The sequence below is a fragment of the Lepisma saccharinum genome, chromosome 26, assembly GCF_977018435.1.
Source record: "Lepisma saccharinum chromosome 26, izLepSacc3.1, whole genome shotgun sequence".
Taxonomy (NCBI): Eukaryota; Metazoa; Arthropoda; class Insecta; order Zygentoma; family Lepismatidae; genus Lepisma; species Lepisma saccharinum.
Genome location: NC_139254.1, coordinates 15,784,481 through 15,806,581, shown reverse-complemented (window position 1 = coordinate 15,806,581; position 22,101 = coordinate 15,784,481). Strand labels below are relative to the sequence as shown.

Here is a 22,101-nt window from a genome sequence, read left to right as displayed (position 1 = left end):
GTAAATTTGGACGGCTAATAATAGACAGTGTAACCAATGTAGAGGTTCAGCTTCCAGAAGAATAAATAGGAGACTACTGTATCACGGGCATTATGTTGGTTGCAGGCCAAACTGCCGGTTGACCTACCTTTTGCTACGATTAACGTAAAGTAACCAAAATAGAAAGTAACGGAGGGATCACCATAGAGAAACCAAGAAAGGGAGTTGAATCCAGAACCTGTTGTTGATTGATTACGGTATTTTATTTCGCTTTTCTGCCAATTTTGGCTAATCGCTAAGATGAGGATTAATGGTGATAACACGAAATAGATGAAGGGACAATCACAAACACATAACACAAGCCTCACGGAGGATTGTACTGGCCATGGGCCCAGACACCAGCGCCACGTTAGTGTACGCAGAAGTGAGGTTGATATTTGGGTGTCTTCGAAAAGGGTCACCCCCCTTATACTCCAGAATCGGTTGTGAGACTGATACTTGAGCTCAGCTGTTGACGTGTCAATAACAACGAAAATAACAGAGGAAACAAGATTGCAACTCTTTTATTTTGATTTTGTACACATTACGTAGAAGCACCTCCCCGTCATCTTCTCTAAAAGTACTTGCTTGTAAGCGGAAGTCTACGGAGTGGATATTCCTGTGATCTCTGTAATCCAGTCCAAGTAGGCGACTACCCGAGTGAACCCACTGGGCCCTGATGAAGGGCAGTTCCCATCCCAGAAAGCGTCGATTCCAATCTGGATCTGCTTGCCTCCTTCTTCGATTGTCACAGCGCCTCCACTGTCACCCTGTAAAACACAATACCAATAAGTGAAACTTTAACTTCCCATCTACTTAACTCTTTTCGGTTACTTTTTCGACCAACCAACACTAAGTAAGTTACTTTATCGACCAAGTTAAAGTAACTTTGTTACTTTTAAACCGAGTAACTGTTACTTTGAGGCTGTTGACAAGCCGTCAATGGGTTCGATGTCCGGTGAAACGACATATCAGTTCGTATCGCACCTTAAACTGTAGGTCCAGTTCCGATTAGCTTACTAGCATAGAGTGGACTTAAACTTGATTGATTGGTTTGCTTTATTTTACTTCACTTTTTATTCCACTTTTGGCTAATTTGCTAAGATGAGGATGGTTGATGACATGGATGAATGCACACTCACAAACATCCATGCCCAGATCGGGATTTGAACCCGGGAACCCTGGCATATGCTGACCACTCCGCCACGGGAACCGGCTGGACTTAAACTTGTATTAACTTTCGTAAGCATTACTTTTTCAACTAAAAAACAGCGTTTTTTCTCAGTTTCTTTTAAATTGTTAGTTAGTTTGCTTTTTAAACGAAGCAACTAAAATAGTTACTTTTTGTTAGTTACTTTTTCAACCAATCAACAGTAACTTAGTTACTGCTTCGAACAAATAGCTTCAACTCAGTTAATTTTGCAACTAATCAAATTAAGAGTAACTTAAAATTGTTCATGCACTTTATGACGAGACTATATAAGGGAAACATCTGAGGTTTTAAGAAAGAGATGACGGCAGTTACGCTAATCGTAACCGAATGATCAGCAGAGAACCATTCATTAAGTGAGTACTCACGGCACAAATACTTTGTCCATCTCCTTCAATCGTGCATATCTGAGAGTCGGTGATGAAATCCCACCCTGTCCTTGAGCCACACTCTTCGTTGGATATCACTGTTGAGGGCACCCATTTCAGAGCGTAGTCGTTTGATGAGTCGTCTGAAATGATATTATCGTTGCTAATGAAATATTATTATCTTAAATTTTTATTCGATTTGTAGATTGACAATATTTAAATCATAATCACGTTGAATAGATACGAGGGCTGCTGGAAAAGTTTCTGAAAACAGCCACCAACAGTGGCGCTAGTGTTCCGCTATTATAAAAATCGGAAGAATAGAACTTTTTTTATGATTAAATGATCTTTGATTGTTTGTTTAAGCCTATTCGTTTATTTTACACGGCAGTTTGAAAAAGTAGTTTCGTGTGAGAAATGGAAATTTCTCGTGAAGACTTTCGGGCAATGATTCTTTATGATTTCAAATGTAGTTTAATACCGAAACAATGCATCGAGCGACTTTATTTGGCTTTTGGGGATTAAGCACCATCCAATAGGACTGTGTACAATTGGTTTTCCGAATTCCAGCGTGGTCGCACATTTCTCAATGATGAATTTCGTGAAGGTCGTCCATCCATGTCTGTTGTTGCCAGTAATGTTGATGCTGTGCGTGAAATGATTGAGAGAGATCGGCATGTGACATACCGTGAGATTCAAGCATCCTTGAACATTGACATGAGAGCAATACATACGATTTTGCATGGTCATCTGAACGTAAGGAAACTTTCAAGGCGTTGGATCTCACACAACTTGACCGAAGCTCAAAATCAGGCTCGTGTAAATTCAACAGAGGTAAATCAAATTTGGTGTACTACATCGTTACAGGGGACGAAACTTGGATCTATTCATATGAACCCGAAACTATAAACATCAATCCACTGTTTGGGTGTTTCAAAGTGAGCCGAAACCAACAAAAGTTGTTCGTTCGAGGAGTGCCGCCAAGCAAATGATTGCTTGTTTCTTCGGTTATACTTGACATGTGGCAACAATAGCTTTAGAAGATCGAAGAACTGTAAATGCTGAGTGGTATACAACAATTTGTTTGCCAGAGGTCATCAATGAATTGCGTAAAACAAACCCAAATTGTGGCATTATTCTTCACCACGACAACGCCAGTTCCCACTCAGCACACCAAACTGTTGATATTTTGTCCAGTAAAAATGTCGAATTAATGACTCATTGTCCGTACTCACCTGATTTATCACCTAATGACTTCTTTTTGTTCCCACACATTAAAAAAAAAAAAGATGCGTGGTGAGCGATTTGTGTCGCCTGAAGCAGTTGTTGACACATTTAGAACAGCGGTTTCTGAGGTATTAGCTTCAGAGTGGAAAAAATGCTTTCCAAATTGGTTTGAGCGTATGCAAAAGTGTATCGATCTTAAGGGTGAATACTTTGAAAAACAATAAAGCCATTCCCAGAATTTCACATGTCTTTTTTTCCATATTGATTGCAGAAACTTTTCCAGCAGCCATCGTATTTTCTCCTTAACTGGACCAGGCAAGTGCCTGAAAGCTTCTTCAGCTGTCGATAGATAACGCCACTCTCGTATTCAGGAATTGAAGTATATTAGAGAGCGCGGACTGCAGAGAAGGCGCTGGCTGCGACTGGGCCGCCATCTACAATCGAACCACCTTTGTGTTTTTTGTAAAGATTGTTAATTAGTAGTTAACATGTAAATGAGACATCTTGATGTAAGAAGACATAATGTATTAAATTTCAGTCATCATCACCGACTTTTCCTCATAAACTCGAAAACAGTCGTTTGAAAGCTGTCTTAATTTGTTTTAGATAGAAGCTTTCCAGGCTTCACCAATTTTGACGTAATTTTTTGGTTTACCAGTCTGATAAACGCTGAAGATTTCTAGAAAGCCTTAGGTGTTTTCCATTTCCAACATTAAATCGTTAATATCGTTACGGTTACCGAGCTTGGACTTCTAAAAGACAAACTTCTCGTCCAAGTTCCAAATCTACTTTATGGTCAGATAAAGATGAAGACAATTCTACATACTGTCGCCATCTTGGCCTCTTCCCATGGCTATAGCATCACGTCCAACCAGGGAATCTCCAAGCTGAGATCTAGGTGGGAGAGAAACTGGCTGCACCACATCTGAGGAAGAAAATATCTCTGATTAAAAACAGTTCATAGAGAAAGTGGAAAACTACTAATAGCTGACATACATTCTAAGTTGCCACTTCTTAATAAACACCACCTGCATGGACACTTCTGAGAATTGAAACATTGGTATGGGTAGTAGTGGTAGTAGTCTGCCTCCGTCTGGAAGAGATCTAATGTGTCAAGTCACGTTTGCTGCTAGTTTCTCGACATTGAATCTCAAGTTGAATTTCAATCTTGACGTTGAATCTTCAGATAAACAACCGTCCAAATGACAAAGCTACCTTCTTCCCTCTGGCATATATCAACACAGGAAAAGTACGTGGAGATGTCACAAGTTCTATGTAACGACTTTCTCCATAGCAACCTGCTAAGAGAGAGACACACACACACACACAGAGAGAGAGAGAGAGAGAGAGAGAGAGAGAGAGAGAGAGAGAGAGAGAGAGAGAGAGAGAGAGAGAGAGAGAGGCGACCTTCTACGTTCCTTCTGTAAATGAGGAGGGGACTATAATAAGAGCCCCCTTCCTCCATTTTCGCTTCCAGAACAGTTGTAATTCATTCGTAAACGGACTCAAGCAGGTTTCTGAAATATTCACTAGGTAAGCTGTTCAGTAAAGATTATACCTAGGTATACCATCCCACATGTATTGTAGCTATCTCAGTATTGAGTGATGCCTTCAAATAGCCCAAAGATATTCCCTGGGCTTGAGTTCTGGCCTTCTGGTACTTTGAAGTTATCCTCAGGTCCATGAGAAGGTGCATTATCCTGCTGGAAGACTCCAGTTGATGAAATGTGCAATGTTTCACATATGGACGCAAGATCACAATATTTCAGTTACGTGACTTTGAGATCGCTTCTGATGGGTTATGCAACGCGAGATGCTAAACACGTCCGTAGCGAGGGTTAGGCTAGGGGGTGAGGGCTGAAGCCTATGGCTCCATGCACAGAGGACATTTTCTTACATAATACACTGACCTGTGATCAATGCATGGCACTAATATACACAATTATTCAAAACTGTTAGAAGTTAAAAGCAAGTTTCACAATATTATACCGTTAAATGTAACAGTCTGCTTGTTAATTTACAAAAACGGGACGTAACCTTTTCTTACCCTGAGCAGGCAAATTCTCGTGTCGTCACTTCTCCGTGTCGTGGCTAGACCCAGATGTGAACGTGGCGTTGGCAATGCATAATTATATACAGTATAACGATTTCAAATTACACCATAAATATATTTTTTAAAACGGATTCATTCAAATTGTTTTAATAGGCAATTTAATGACCCTTATTACTTTACATTAAAAATATATTAAGAACATAAACTTAAATATGAGTTAGGTCTACTAGATAAGATATATCATTCTTGGTTTTGGACTTTTAACCGCTGTTATTTTCAAAAAAATTACCATCGTTTCGGAGGCTGAATCTGCCCGTCTTCATGGTAGCGTGTAGTCTGTTAAGTCATATGGTGTCTATAAATGGTTGCCTTGGAGGATTATTCTTGGTGGCCTAGGCTCCACCTCGTCTGTCGGTCACAAGGACCTCTATATACATGAACTTGCCAGGGAGGACTATCAGTGGCCCAGGCTCCACTTCGTCAGGTGGGTTGCCAGGGAGGATTATGTTGCGGTGGCCTAGGCTCCACATTGTCAAAGGATTAATGTTGTAGGATATCAACCCCAAAAAAAATGAAAAATGAAAAAAAAACTCCTCCAGTGCCTCTTATGGTTGTGGACATACAGTTCTCCCAGTGCGTGTTCTACACTTTTTTTTTTATTTATTTACCATTTTTCTTTCATACAGTAATTTTACAGGTCTTGGATAACAATAGTTCTTTTAACATTCCATCAGCACCTTTAAAAAATGTGCAAATAATATTGTTCTTTTATCTTGAGACACTTTATAATATTCCTGTTTAACATAAATTAAAAATTGATCATGAAAATCTATACCTTTATATATGCAGACAAACAATATATAATGTCCAACCAACCATTGTACACTACGCAATTTAGTACATGGAAAATACGAAAACGTAGGTAACATTATGTTATGCACAGTAAACGCATTGGGATGGGTGCGACAAATTTTTCCTAATAACACACATAGATATTTCCATGTTTCACGTGTCCGTATGCATTCACTTAGCCAGTGTGAAATCGAACCATTTTTTTTACACCTACCACATAGTGGGTCTTGTAATAGTTTTAATTTATGTAATTTCTCTTCCGTCATCACTATATCCTGTACCACACAGTACCACGCAGATTTTACCAAGGGCGATAAATGTGGTGCGTGAACATTGTTCCATATTTTATGCCAGGAATGGGTTGGTTGATTAATCATTATCTTGCAGCTAGGCAATGTTGCCAAACAACGTGACTGGTATAATTGAGATACTTTTGGTATTTCAAGAGGTTTCGCTGAAAGTAGTATATAACAAATTTCTAGCACTGATTCTTGTAAATATTTATACTGCGGTGGCACCGTTGCTATAGCGATCGGAGACTGCAATGGTATGGTGTCCAAAATCTGCTTAAGTATCACACCCGTTAAACTGTCTGGGAAGTTTACTAACATTGACATATCTGCTTGTACTCGGAGAGCTTGGCTTTTTAAATCCACGTTAAACAAGCCAAGTCCGCCGCACCGTACCGGCAGACATACATTCTCGTGACTCACCCGCAACATTTGGTGTGCCCAAACAAACCAGTTTATCGCACTCCTTATCTGTACAAAATCCAATTTCCTCATCGGAAGCACTCATGCCTCAAACCAGAGCTTTGAACTCGCATAAATATTTACAAACGCTACCCTGGCAACCAAGCTAAGGGCACGAAGTTTGTTTTGTTTAAGCACACTTTTCAGGCCAGCAATATATATTGAATACTTTTGAGCAATCATTTCTTGTAAAGAGTGGGTAAAAATTATTCCAAGTATTTTCAGTGCATTTACTTTTTGAATTTTATTATTTTGATACGAGTGGTTTGTAGCATCTAAGTGCATCCAATGAGTTTTATTATAGTTAATTTTTAGTCCAGCCACCGAGCTGTACTTTTCTATCACATTTTCAAGTATTTCCATATCTGTCGGCAAATTCACAAACACCGTGACATCATCAGCATAACCTAATAATTTTATCGTTGTTGAGTGAATATTTAACCCCTGCAATTGCATTTCAAGTACCTTTAAAAATGGCATTAACGCTACACAAAAACTTATCATAGACATGGGATCACCTTGTCTGACACCCCTTTGTATAGGAAATGTCTTCGTTAAGAACCCATTGATTTTTACACACGATTTGGCATCAGTATATAAACTCTTAATCGCATTTATAAATTTTGGACTACAACCCATCCTTAAAAATACAGCATATAAAAATTCGTGCTGTACAGTATCAAAAGCATTTTGAAAATCCAATGCCACTATACCATGGTGACCATGTATGGTCGTATGTCTATAACTAATTATAACATCACGAATTGTCTGTAAAACAGTAAATATCGATCTATTATTACCATAACAGTATTGATGGACACCGATCATTCTTTCCATATAAGGCAAAAGACGACGAAGTAAACATCTTGCAAAAATTTTATAATCCGTGCACAACAAAGATATAGGTCTATAGTGTTTTACTATCGTAGGGTTAGGAACTTTGGGAACCAGGACGATTACACCTGTATTGCTCGTCATACCCAAGCAGTGTTGATTATATACTTCATTTATACAGGCTGTCACAATATTACCTACAAGTGACCAAAATCTTTTATAAAATTCTATGGGAATACCATTTATTCCTGGCGATGAGTTATTCTTCATTCCTAGAATCGCTTCGTACACCTCAGCAGCTGTAAAGGACTTTTCAATCCCCAAGTTGTCATTAACAGAAAAAATTTCCGGAACATGTTGTAAAAATATTTGTTCCTGAGCTGGATCATAACATGTTCCTTGAAATCTAGAGTGATATGCGTGGTAAAAGATTTCTTTTATGTCAGTCACATTACTATACTCCGAATTATCTTCGTCTATTATCTTATGAATCGTTTGGCGTTTTCCACGATTACGTTCTTGTAGAACATGACTAATATTTGCCATTTCAAGAGGGTCAAAAGGTAAAAGTTTACTACGGATTTTGCACCCACTTCTTTTTTGCGCATGTAATTGCAACAATATTGCCTGTACTTGTTTAATGTTCTGTTGCACTTTCCCCCCTCTTACCCCTTCATCAGTTAGCTCTCTCAACACTTTATAATAAAAATTGCATTTATTATTCCAATCCTGGTTCCGTTCCCTACTATATTGTCTACAAAATCGTTTGATAGCTGGCTTGAGATATTCATCCCACCACTTAATTATATTTATTTGTTTCGCTCTTAATCGTTCCCAATATTTCCATTTCTCTTGGAATTTGTCAGCAAAAAGTGAATCATCAAATAACGATATATTCATTTTCCAATATCCATACCCATATTGTATATTTGGCAGTTGCATATTTACCGCCATTATAATTGCACTATGATCTGAGAAGCAAGTTGGCACGATATTAACATTAGTGATATTAGGGATAATTGATGGTGACACATAAAATCTATCTAACCGTGAAGCTCCCCCATCCTTTACATATGTGAAGCCTGCACTAGTTGGGTGCAAAGTGTCCCATGCATCTTTCCATTGAAACCCAGTTACCAACTGTTGCGGCGCATTGGATGTATTAAATCCAGGGCGCTGGTCTTTTGGCAACAACACACAATTAAAATCACCTCCACAAATAATATGTTGCTTATTACCTTGAAGTTCCGTCGCTACTTCATTTGCAAAGAATTCATTACGTTGCTGCCTTTGATTACTACCAGAAGGCGCATACAGATTACATATCCACAGGTTTTCCACTTGTACAGTTGTAATTCTACCACTCGGATGGTATTCTACATTTAATACCGGTATATTGTCTCTAACTAGTACAGCTGTTCCTTGCGCTGAATATGTGGAATTATTATAGACAATATAACTAGCAGGTAACTCATAATTAGTTATTGCTACTTCTTGAATGAGAGCAATATCTATAGCGGACTGAATTAGAAAGTCCCCCAATGCACTTTGTTTTGTTTTGTTTTGTAGTTTGTTTATGTTTATACTAGCAAGTCTAATGGTGGTAAGCATCACTATGTGTATGTAAACACTTGATTTTACAATACTGTTAAATATATACATCCAATAAATGAAAACAGTACCACATCAAGGAAATGGAACAGAGTGGTACCTATCAGCCCCCTATCAAAAGCCACCACAATCATTACACTCTTACAAAAATTACTTAACCTCCTCAACATTTTTCAAACTAACCTGTTTATAAGCGTCTCCACTCTCTCGAGGAAATATTATAGAATGTACGCCTGCAGTATTTTTCTTCTTCTTTCTATGACGCACACGACAAATAACGTTGGACACTACACTAGGGGTGGTCCCTCCTTCCTTTCTTCTGTTAGTGCAGATACCCATGGATATTGACTCAGGGCTCCCCAGGTACCTGCGGATGTTGAGGCAGAGCTCCCCCGGGTTTTTTCTTCTTGCTTATTGGCGGGACGAATCGTGGTCTGGATCGCTTGTGTCTTGAAGAGCGTCTTTGTCCTTTATCCGTGTTAATTGCCGGAAATTCATCCTCTGTTTTCGATTCATCCCCGGATCCATCTTCTGTGCCTATTTCTACTTTCTGGACTTCTATCTTCCTGTCTACTTCCTTTCCGAGTTGTGAGGGAATTCCTGAGGTGTGTTGTCCCTTGTCAGGTCTGTCTAGTGTTGTTAAGGGGTTGGCGTTGGAGCTGGAAGGTTGGCTACTCTCTTCTTTTTCACCTTGTTGTTCGTTGTGTATTTTTTCTTTGTCGGTGCTCTTCTTTTGGCTTGGGTCGTTTGGTGTTAACTGTATTTGAGGCTCTGGTTCCGTGGCGGGTGTCTCTGTTGTTTCATTCGTGAAATGGTGGTTGGATCTATGGCAATTGACCTCTTCGCTTGATGTTGTATTCGAGTTTTGGGGTCTTGTCAGTACTGGAAGTACTGTAGGTTGGGATACCATAGGGGTCGTTCCAGTGGTCAAATTAACAGGGACTCGTCCAGTTCTATTAACGCGGGGTCGTCGCGAGGGGCATTCTGAGAAGTTATGTCCCTCCAAATCACACCCACTACACGTACGTACTTGACCAGAATAAGTTACCCAGTACCTGTCTCCTTGTATGGTAATGTACGAAGGGATTGCTTTCCGCAGGGCCATTTTAAACACAATGCGCCCCGTTCGTGTTCTATAAATATGTTCTTCTGAATACCTCTCTTCCTTTACGTTCAGCACTTCACCGTATTCACTAATTACATTACGAATCGCATCGTGGCTTAATTCGTCTGGCACTACATGCACACTTACAAAAACACTCTGCTGGTCTGCCCATTCCACATCTATTTTATGCCGTCCGTCTGCATCATAATAGGGCACTTCAGTTCCATAATCATTTAATAATCGCTCACCCACCACTTTCGTTACAAATTTCACAAATACACAGTTTCGATAGTAATCAATTTCAAAGCTTTGAACTTGGTTCGATGTCACACCGTACGTGTTATGAAACCACTTATGTAAATCCAGCGAAGTAGGTCTAGATTTTACACTACGAAAAATAAATTTCAACGTATTTTGTCTCTGTACCGGCATGTTTGTCTTCCTTCTAGTCTTTCTCAATTAGCATGTACGTACTCCAAAACAGAACTTGCTCAATTCAACTCAAGATTATTTTGCCTTACCTGCCACACGGGAAACAGCGAACGCGAAAACACGATCTGCACGCGGCCGCGTGTGCAGCTAGACCACTCAGCCACACTGATCATCGTTTGTATGCTGACTGGCTAATGCAGGGTTGGAGATGTATCTGTAAAGGGCCTCCCTTTAAGTCTTTTACAAGGCAACCATTTATAGACACCATATGATTTAACAGACTATACGCTACCCTGAAGACGGAGGCAGATTCATCCTCCGAAACGTTGGTAATTTTTTTGAAAATAACAGTGGTTAAAAGTCCAAAACCAAGAATGAATAAATCACCATTGATTAGCTACAAAGAAGAAGATATATCATCAATCTGAATATGCTACCAACTTTAACTTTGTACATAAAAAATGAATATGCTCTCAAAATATGTGTAATTTGTATCTCGAATACCAGAAAACGATATATAATTACCTGAAAACTGTATGGCACTGTCAAGATGTACAATGGCGATGTCGTTGGCCGGCCAATTGTAGTTAGGATGGATGGTTGCTTGCGATGAATGGACATCCACTCGATCGGTGTCAGAGCCATCGTAAGGATTCAGCGCTCCGAAGTACAGATCGAAGGTTGAAGACCTTGAACCAAATTGTTATTTATTTTCAAACAAGTTGGAGTTGAATAAACACCATCACATATAACTCCTATAACGGTAATACATACAAGTATCCCGTTCCAAAATATTTATAAATACAACAATGCCTCAACTTAATTGATAAACCGAGACCTCTGTATAACACGAAGTAATAGCCATATAAATATATTTAAAGGTATTTTACGTTAAAATAGTGGACTTAATATAAAATTGAATTTATTACATTGTTGCTTGGTGCATGTGTTTGTGTTACCTATTTTCTACGTTAGGAAACAGAGATGTATAAATACTACGGGCTGAGCCGATCAAGTATTTGGTGGAGTCCAGGTGGTTCGGACCCCCCCCCCCACCCCCAAAGACTTACCAAGTGGTAAAATGAAATAATGAAAATGTACTTTACAGCATAATACTGTATTCGATTGTACTATTATTGATAGTTGATTATTTCCTATGAACTTGGAAGGCAAGGGTTATTGTTCTATTTATTTATTACAATTATTATTATTCTATTTGGATCATTGTGCTTTGCAGGACAGTGCCAAAGAAGATTTATGCACACAACTACTCATAATAATATGAATAAAATATTAATCACGAATTTACTTTTCATCAACTGAATCTATCATTTTGTTTTAATTATTCGATAAATATTCAATTCTTTAGCCTATTTGACATTATTTCCATTTTTTTGATACAAATGTTGGCGATCTTAAGTACACGCACGCTACTAATATTAATAAATATTTTCAACATTCAAGCATCGGTATCGATCGGTATGGTTATCGGTTTAAAGTGGTATTGGCTCAGATGTAATAAATACCTAAAAATTATTACAGATGTACATCAAATGTAGTATACAATAAGTGTGGTTTTGTGTGTGTGTGTATGTATGTGTGTGTGTGTGTGTGTGTGTGTGTGTGTGTGTGTGTGTGTGTGTGTGTGTGTGTGTGTGAATATACAGGGTGTTATATTGAAACGCCCTAATTTTAACCGACTGTATTACCGCACGTATTTAATGCATTTAAAAGATTTATACAACAATGAATACACATAAGTATGATGTTTTGTCTGTGCAATTAGTAAATTTCTATGTGTGCCCCACGAGTGGCATGGAGAATTTTGAGGCGATGCCTGCAGCATCTGTGGCGTAACTGTCTCAATAGCACCGCGAATCCTCTCACGAAGCTGTTCCACAGTTGTCACTTTTGTTGCATAGACCATTTCCTTAACATACCCCCCACAGGAAGAAATCCAGGGGAGTAATGTCAGGAGACCCGGGGTGGCCAAAAAATTGGATCACCTCTCCCAATCCATTTTTAAGGGAATTCCTCATTCAATATGTTCCGAACTGCCAAATGCCAGTGTGGAGGTCCTCAATTCTGCTGGAAAAGCAGGTTTTGGTGTCGATGTGTTATCTGAGGGAACAGAAAATTGTTTAACATATCAAGATATGTTTCACTTTTCACCACCTGGAACCATACAAAATAAACGAATCCTTACTATTCATTACCTATTTAAAATTTCCACAGCTAAGCTACCATATACCACCTAGCAAATCGTTCTTGCCTGTATATTATGTTTAATATAAGCATTTGAAATTAGGGCGTTTCAATTCGGACACCCGGTATATTGGGTATGTGTGTTGTATATGCATGTTATAAATGTATAATATTATTATACATTATCATCCCCTCCCACAAGACAACGTTTTATGGAAATTGCTTAACGGCCACTGCTACCAGAGCGTGGAACGACCTCCCTAATGACGTAAGAAATTCTTCTTCCCTCGGCCAATTCAAATCAAAATTAAGAAATCATCTTCTGGAGTCAACTTACTAGTACTGAAAACAGGGAAATAAAATTAAACCTTCGTGTAAACTTGTAGGACCAACACCCACCGACTTTTTCTGTAATTTGAGTATGTTTGTTGTGTGTGTGTTTATGTTTTACGTGTATTTTTTTTACTTTTCTTAGTGTGTATGTATTTTTCTGTTTTTTTGCGTGTTTTTCTTGTATTTTTTCTTGTGTTTTTCTTCTTTTTGGTATGTTAATGTTCTTAGCTTTTATATATATATATATCATTTTTTGGTATCTTAATGTTTTTAGTTTTTATATATTTCACAAACAGTTAGCTATAAAAATCAATTTATAAAATGTAAAATAGAGATTTAAGTGGAAGAAAAGGCTTGTGCCTTAACTTCGCCATCCAAAAACAAGAAAAAAATAAATAAATAAGAAAACTATATCTTCTGTTATTTGAGATTTATCTATATTTCAATTTTTCTGGAATTTGAATTAAAAATTTTGGGTGCGTCAGCACTTAGGCTATTTTGGGCCACTACACGGGGCCCAGCCCCTTATCATAACAAAAATTAGAGCGTGTCTGAAAACTAAAATATCCGTACCTGGGTTAAAATCTGAGGCTGCAAAGGTGTACTCAGCACACACAAGGACAAAACACACACACATACAGTCCTAGGAAGATTATACTGGCCGTAGATTCAGACGCCAGAGCCTCGTTTGCCTACAAGAAGCTTGACTTTTGGGTGCCTTACCAGAAGGCCACCCCTTGTTACTCGCGACGATGAGGATGAATAATGGTTGGATGAAATTGATGAAGGGGTAAACATGCTAGAATTTGTGAAGAAGTCTGTGGAGTAGTGATTAACTTTCGGGAAAAAAGTTTCCTTGTCTCAGTAAGGTAGGATATTCTTGTGTCTTTCATCAGTCGCATCTTATTAACAATCGTCTACATCCTCATTTACAAAGGTCGGTCAAAAAGTAACGCACAATCAACTTGAGCTCGGGAATGGTAAGGACTAGGGAAATTAAATTTTGTAGGTAGAAGCATTGGTCCCTTACCACCTAACCTCAGCGGAGCTTACGAAGAAAGAGGCCAGAGTTACGCGCAACGGACATCAAGTTGCATCACGATAACGCACGACCGCATACTCCACTCATGACAGTTCAGAAGATTGGCCAACCGGGATGGAGAGAGGTGCCACAACCCCCATACAGTCCTGACCTAGTGCCATCGGATTTCTATCCGTTTGGGCAACTGAAGGCTCATATGCGTGAGAAACAGTTTGGAGATGACAACGAGCTCATTGTGTCATGGAAACAAAGATGGCTGCAGTGCAGTGAAGCACATGGATCATACATTGAGTGATATTTCCAAAGGACTAAAGGACCAATGCTTCTACATACAAAATTTCATTTCTCTAGTTCTTACAATTCCTGAGTTACAGTGGATTCTGCAAACACCTTAGTGCCAGCAATAATGCCCAGACGAAAACTAGAACCATGCCTTTTCTGTGACGTGTAATATTCTTTATGAAGTAAACACTGCAAAGTGTGTATAACCTACTTTCATAGCACCATACATTAAAGTTGATTTTCAAAATATATGAAATTATTTAAGATATGAATAAATATCAATCAATTGTTTCATTTTAATGTACTTGATTTCAAACCCTTATTATTTGGTTGTATTTAATTATTATAATATCGCATGTTTTTAAAGTTTTTGTTGTAGACATTTGGATTTTTTTTTTGTTATCGTTCTACCCATTCTTTCAGAGACACAAGTTCTGTCCGAAAGGTACAAACTACAGACTTGAAGTATGGTATTGACGGAAGTGACGTCGCCTAGTACAGTTCGAATGCGCCAAGAACAGAAGCACGCAAGTGCACAGCTCGCAGTACAGATGGTTGCTGACTAGGTCACGCGATTTCCGCACTCGTTGTTCATTTGTTTAAAATCGTGGAGGTAGGAAGCCAGCAACACAGGTTGAATATACGTTATGGGTCAGCAAGTTGTTGGTTCAAGTTCTTCTAATGTGTGGAAATGTATGTGTACGAACATTTGAAAATGCTATGTGATTTCTGTGGTGAAAAACAAGTGTTTAAAAAGCGAGGAAAACAACGAGCACTCAGTTTTAGCTCAAGGTCCGTTGACCTGTGTTTGCCGCTCGCTTTGGAAGGTCCGTTCATAACGCGCCTTTTGAGCTAGCCGAGGTGGTTGTAAAACTGTGACGTCATAGACATGACAGATCGCTGAGGAAAGTTTAGTATCGGCTAGTTTTAGCAGGGGAAACGTGTTTCTGTGTTCTTTCCTTGCTCTTGTATTCGTGTATTCGCGTGTATTTTTAGTCATTTTGTTGTGTTTTTCATATTGTACTGTGAGTGATAATAATAATGTCTAACTGTGCTGTGAGCACATGTCGAAACTATCTCAGGAAAACTAAAAATTTTGATATTGTTTACCATAAATTTCCTCCCAACGAAGTTCAGAAAAATCTGGGAGAGCAAATGTTATCGAAAAGACAAATTTCAGGTTGCTAACTCGAGTATTTGTTCTTCACATTTTTCACCAGAATGTTACGAACGCGATTTAAAATCGGAATTATTAGGAATTACACCAAAGAAGAGACTGAAGAAAGATGTCATTCCTACATTGTTACTTCCAGTCACACATGTGCAGGTCAGGGACGACAACAGCGTTCGTGCAAGACGTGCAAAGGCAAGATGTGCTAAAAAGAGAGTTCTCTCTAAGGTAAGTGAACAATTATTTGTGAACAGCAGCGTGCCACCTCAAGAACAAAAGCCTTTATCTGTGTTGTCATTCGTTTGTTCAATAGAAAGTTAAAAAAAATCGAAAACACAAAACAATTGGAAGTGCTTCGTGAGGAAAATGATAAGCTAAAGACAGATATAAATAATTGTCACGAGGAAATCAAAAACCTTAAAATCAATTTGCAAAAATGGCAAGCAAGGTATAAGAAGGTATTGCAGTCAAAAGTGGCTTTAAAAACAAGGGAGCGGAAGAACTATCGTGAACAAAAAAGTGAGACAAATTTTGAGCAAAACCTTTACTCTAGGGCAAATCAACCAGTGACGTGCTCAGGATTTTCGAAAGGGAGGGGTTATGTATACTTTTTCTTGGTAGTCAGCTCTCATTTTGTCATATATTCCTACCTTTGACGTTCTTTTTTTTAGGAATACTGGGCAAAAGAGGGGGGTTATAACCCCCATTAACCCCCCTTGGGCACGCTACTGAAATCAACATGTTAATTAAGGGGAAAAGAAAGCACAGGTGTGGAACCAGGAAGATATAATTCCTGCATTAACACAAAGGGCGATCAGTGAACGATTGTATACCCACATGAGATCAGAGGTCGGAATTCCATTACCCAGCATTGCAACACTTCGTCGCTGGGCGCAGAAATTGAGACTCCAACTGGGAATTCTTGCACCAGTTTTGAATATTATGAAACAGCAGGGACAATGATAGAGTTTTGGGTCCCCATAGAAATGTTCAGGTTGCAATGCTTCGAGGATTGACAGGTGAATGGAAACAGCCAGTATACTATAACTTTGATACGGCTATGACCAAGGCTTTGTTGTTTGATATTATATCCATGGTTGGGGTAGCTGGGTATAAAATAGTCTCTATAGTTTCGGATCTAGGTGGAAGTAATGGAAAGCAAATGAAACAAAAACAATGGACCCAGAGCTGCTCTTCTTCCAGTCCTTTCCAGCACTAGCCGTGGTTAAGTTTGTGCTTTTACATACTTATAATTCATCTATACACCATTACTTTCATGTATTCTGTGTAAGTTGTTTTGCGATGCTCTTCAGTATGTGTTTTTTCTCTCAAAAACAATAGCGTTGCAAGCTTTACAGTGCTGAAAATAGCAGACACGCAGAGAGTATCATGCTGATGACGTCACAGAACCCCTGCCGAAGTTGTAAACACGAGGATTGACAAAAAGGCGGGTTATGACCAGACCTTCTAGAGCGGGGGAAAGTGGGCTTCGACGGACCTTGGTTTTAGCTACTGGCTGCAGTCGAAGTGCAATTCAAAAGACCTTCACTTCCAGTCCACGACTTGAAGACCGAACTGGGAGACCATACTCGGAGGATGCTCGCTTCTAGTACGGTCTTGCAACTTCCGGACACGGCCTAATAGTAAACTAATATGAGCGCTAAGTTCATTATATTTTTAACGATGAAACTCACCCTTCAACGCAGTGGCCTGCTGTGAGCACCCATTCCTGATTGAGAAGCGTGGCCCCACAAGCGCCTCCTCCATCATTGACCATCCAGCCAATGAACGGAAACTGGCCGCGGGTGGCCAACTGGCCTCCTGCTATCTTCTGCCCAAACGGAGGCACTGGTGCATTCGCTGAAAGACATGCGCAACATACATGAAACTCTGATTATGGATGGTACCAGTCAACGGCAAAGATAATGGTAGGCAAATTGTCCACCGCTATTTTCACTACTTCTTTATTCTACATCCTGTGTTGTTTTAAGGAATGAAACTATGTTGGTTCGAAGCATGCATTGTTCTCTGCTTAATGAAGTCATTATTTCAATTCATTGTCATCACATTGTGTAATTCAGACCAAATTAAAATGGTGGTGGACAATTCGCCTACTGTTTCTTTCGCCGTTGGGTAACAAAATATATATCACGTATTCAAAACATTAAGAGGGAACCAAATACCCATGCCATATACAATATCTTGAAGAACTATCTACATGATAGAGCTGCGTATTACAGTTGGAAACATACTGTAATACAGAAGCAAATAACGAAGGGCTGCCCTCAGGGGTTCAGCCCTAGGACCTATCTTATGGAACATGTCAATAGAACCGCTACTTGTATTGGAAACAAACAATAAAATTCTGGACACAGAGATGTACGCAGATGACATTATAATCTTGATAGAAGGGAATAACAGAAGTGAACTGGAGCAGAAGGCAAAAGATGCTTTGAAAGAGGTGTGTGACACGCGTGAAGATGCTAAGATGACAATCTCTAAAGAAAAGTCAACCTTTGTCCATCTTAAAGGAACATTAAAAAGATCTCCAACAGTCAAAGTAAATGACTCTAATTTAAAAGAGTCTAATCAAATAAGATCTTTGGGTATAACAATAAGTAGAAGAGCTAACCTAAAAGAACATGTTGAGGAAATAGCAATAAAAGCTAAAAACAAGATTCATAAAATTCTAACTATTAGAAATCAAAAGAAAATTCCTATTAAGGTGGCGCTATAATATTACAAGGCAGTTTTTATATCAACAATTGCCTATGCAGTTAGTGTATGAGCCCCCCTTATGGAGTTAGACAATCGTTAGAACTTTGAGAAAGACCCAGAGGAGTGTTCTAAGAATATTTGGAGCCTTTAGAACTAGTTCAACACTAGCATTACCTCTGGAATTAGAACTTATTAAGAGAGTCACTTCACCATAGAATAGAAATAAATAGCATTCTGTACCTCGATGCTTCTTTTCGATAATTGATTTCAATAGCATGTTCTCTGATGGGTCAGGCTTGGATGGCATTATTTAGAACTGTTCCTAAATAGAAATTCTTGTGCCTAACCTTGCATCCAATGAGAAAAATGACGTGTCTCTGACGTCATATCCTTTTAAGCGTTCAATTCAACGACTTGTTCCTGATCCATTTGATCGTGTACAAGGCACTTTACATCTTCCGTGTGGCAATAGCGTCCCGTCGGAACTTAGTCACTTTGGTCGGTTGGAAATATGACTTTACACGTGGTTTCATGTAGCTATTAGCATTATTTCATGTATAACGCATACCATAGTTCTCTTTTGGGGAAAAAATGGAAAAAGTGCTCGTTATATGTGTGTAAATATGTTACATTTTATTTTGTCATAAAACACAAGAAAATAGTAATGGATTTTCGCAATATTTTTAGTTTTCTAAGCCTCCCCGATGACGCAGTGGTAGCGTCGTCGACTTGTAATCGAAGGGTCCCTGTGGAGGCGCATAGTGGTTCGGATCCCACTTTAAACTGTAGATCCGGTCCCGATTAGCCTTACTGTGCACAATGTGGACTTAAAAAACACCAACTGAATCAAATGTATAGTTTTCTAAGCACAAAGTTTGTTGAAATTTGGAAAAGGCTATAATTTGCATTTTTTGTCAATTTTCGCGATATCGCGTTTGCAAAATATCAACGTCCTTGCTTATTAGATTAAATTAGAGGATACACAGGGTGGACCTGCCTATTAGAGATTATTCCTTATTGGTTGTTATTATACTCACCTACAGGAATTACTGTTTTTCTCCCCTTTGCTGCGTGAGGCCCAGCCTATTGAAAGAAAGATAAAAAATAAATGAGCGTGTAAAAGCCCTTATACAGGGTTGTTAGGATCGATCTTAGGCTGTGCCAGCCTAAAGCAACTCGCTAATGTGAGAGGTACCTTTTATATGTAAGGGAGCTTGCCCCTGAGAAATAAGGAGAACACTAATATTGAACGCTTCGATTGATTGCTCTGGAAAGGTCAAGATGGTATTAGAAAAGGATTTTCGTTTACCTGTGGATCTAGATGTGAAGATCGTCTCCGCTGATTTAGATGATACGGCACGGTCCCTGAAATGAAACTTGATCGCGCACCACTTCTCGCTATAACCCGGCTATAAATTGGAGGCAACAAGTGTTCACTCGATAACTTTCTGATTACAATTGGGGTGAGAAATGTTCTTTCGATCTATTTAAGGGAGATTCAAATTTCCGATCGTTAAAGCCGTTGGGCGAGTTCCGTCCTGTCGTTAAAGCCTCAATTAGACTAGGCGAGTTTGCTCGTTACTCGCTTCTATAAAACTCGCTTAATGTAACAACGTTGGCTAGTTAACTCGTCGCTCGCTTTGCTCCAGCGAGTGAAGTTGAAGACTGGGCTACTTTTCTCGCTACTCGCTTAATATTTTACCGTCTGGCTGGTAAACTCGCTGTGTCTAATACGAGTATATCGCGCTAGTAAAATCGCCCTATGTGTAGTTGTGGCCGAAATGTCGGAAGAAGTAATACGTGCGGGGATTGTTGTTGTTGCTCTTTTGTTACGCCTTGAAGTTGAAAAAAAGGAAAACTAGAAAAGTGTGGGTCAAGCAATGGGAAAAACATGATGCATCTAATACTTTGTTGAAGGAGTTGAGGGACGAAGATCCTTTAGCCTACCGAAATATTTTGAGAATGGACGGGGCTTTTTCTGTTCTTTTCCATTTTACCTACTGTAGTTCTTGTCTATAGACTTGTTTTAAATTTTTAATTTTGGCCTTCAGCTGCTTTTCGTCTATGCCTGTGTTTGATGTTCCACAACACAGGATATTGTTCATAATTTTTTAAAAATTCAACGATATTGTTACTATTCCACTTCATATTACTAAACTATTAAAAACACAGAAACACCTGGAACACAAGGTAAAATCTCTCTCGAAACCTCAAGAGCGGGTAGCGAGTTTTTACTAGCTTTGTGTAATCGACACTCGCTCTTTTAGTTGTCACACGTTCATACAAGTTTACTCGCCGCTGAGTAGCTAGAGTGCGCGTCAAATGTAATTGAGCCTTAACCGTGCTTTTTGCATAAAGCTGAGGGAAGGGGGTGGGGGGCAAGGGGGGCGTGCCCCCTTGGAAAATGAAAGTATCTACGTCGCTGGTTGAACCTTATTTATTATTAACGATACATCCAGAAAACTAATATTTTCCCTGTAATCAGACTAGAGTTATTTATTGAAGGCTGTAATATACCGTATTTGCACACATTTTCGAGGAAAAAGCTTTCTCACTGAATTTATAATTAATTTACAGTATTTCAAATATAATGTAATATGAAGGACTACTTTCAACAAATAACTTACCTAACCTAACTAGGAAATAACATTTTAATCTTCATCATACACCGCAAGGAAGCAAGAAGGAAATCGCCTAACTCATAACAGAAAATTTCCAGAAATGAGGATCGGCGTATAAGACGCGCCCTGTTTTTCGGACCTACTTTTAAGGGGAAAAAGTGTGCCTTATACGCCGGCAAATACAGTATTTCGAATTGTATTCAACTAATCTCAGCAATTCCAGTAAAAACATTTACTGAACATTAGTATTATGTGATTGTTAAAATATGAGTTTAATAGATTCAACTGCCATCTGACGAAATGTTCGAAATGAGCAAATAACGTTTAGTTTCCCATCCATAATAATCCACGGAATATCCATAAAACAATTGTACATAAGAAGTACGAAAGAAAGTGTGAAAAATCATACCTGGGCTAAGGCTACAAGAGCCAGAACAGCGATAAACGATTTCATTTTAGACGACAAGGATTCACAAATCACTGCATTACTCTGTTGATCATTTATATACCAACCAGCTTCATTTAGAAGTACAAAAAAAGCTTATCTGTTTCCTATCTTGAATATAATCATCTAGACTTCGTACAGATTTCGGCACATACACTATCAGTTCGAATACAATGGTGGTAATTCCTTCAATAAGTCTTTCAATTCTAGTGCTTGTCGGTATAAAAGCTCTCAGTGTCAATCGTTAATCAGTTTGCATGATATCATCAGATTATTCAGTCAACAACAGACAATAGTAAAACTACGATTAAGTTAGTGTCAAGCTTGCAATTATATGATAGGGAAGTTCTATTTTTACCGTTGTTCTGGTATATTTTTTGCTTCTTGCAATTATCTTTCTCTGGTGTAGATTAAGATAAAAGATTTCGAGTTTGTTCAGGTTTGTTCTTTATAACTAACAGGGACTTTACAATAGCATTACTGCTACCCGGCCCACAAGCAGAACATAGCAGAGAAAAAGAAATAAAAAACTGATCTTCGTTTGTCAGGTTTTACTTTAATTGTATCTAGGGCTGAGCCGATACCGATACCGTTGTTTCTTTTGAAAGGTTCGTTCACTTTTTCCAACTTACCTTTGGCTTTGCAGAAAGGTGGAAAAGACATATTTGTGCATTTGTTAATTGAACGTGGACTCAAGTTCCGTGAACAGCAAGTACGTGACAATGATCCATACGCAGATAAGACTCTCGGTAAAGTATCTTGCAAATCAAGGGTAACGTGAAATTATCCCCGTTGTAGTTCCTTTGAAGTCTACCAGGCTTT

At 38.8% G+C, this 22,101-nt stretch overlaps 1 protein-coding gene across 1 annotated transcript; it reads right to left on the bottom strand.

Moving 5' to 3' along the window:
- Positions 1-527: 527 nt before the first annotated feature.
- Positions 528-21,346, bottom strand: LOC145979462 (epithelial serine protease-like). The gene is made up of 7 exons (XM_083112368.1): positions 21,244-21,346; positions 19,251-19,296; positions 17,190-17,355; positions 10,988-11,151; positions 3,650-3,748; positions 1,597-1,739; positions 528-788 (listed from the first exon to the last, which is right to left on the bottom strand). Exons 1-7 carry the CDS (start codon positions 21,286-21,288, stop codon positions 621-623), a joined length of 831 nt encoding a protein of 276 aa, XP_082968494.1. The 5' UTR covers positions 21,289-21,346; the 3' UTR covers positions 528-620.
- Between the last annotated feature and the right edge of the window lie 755 nt (positions 21,347-22,101).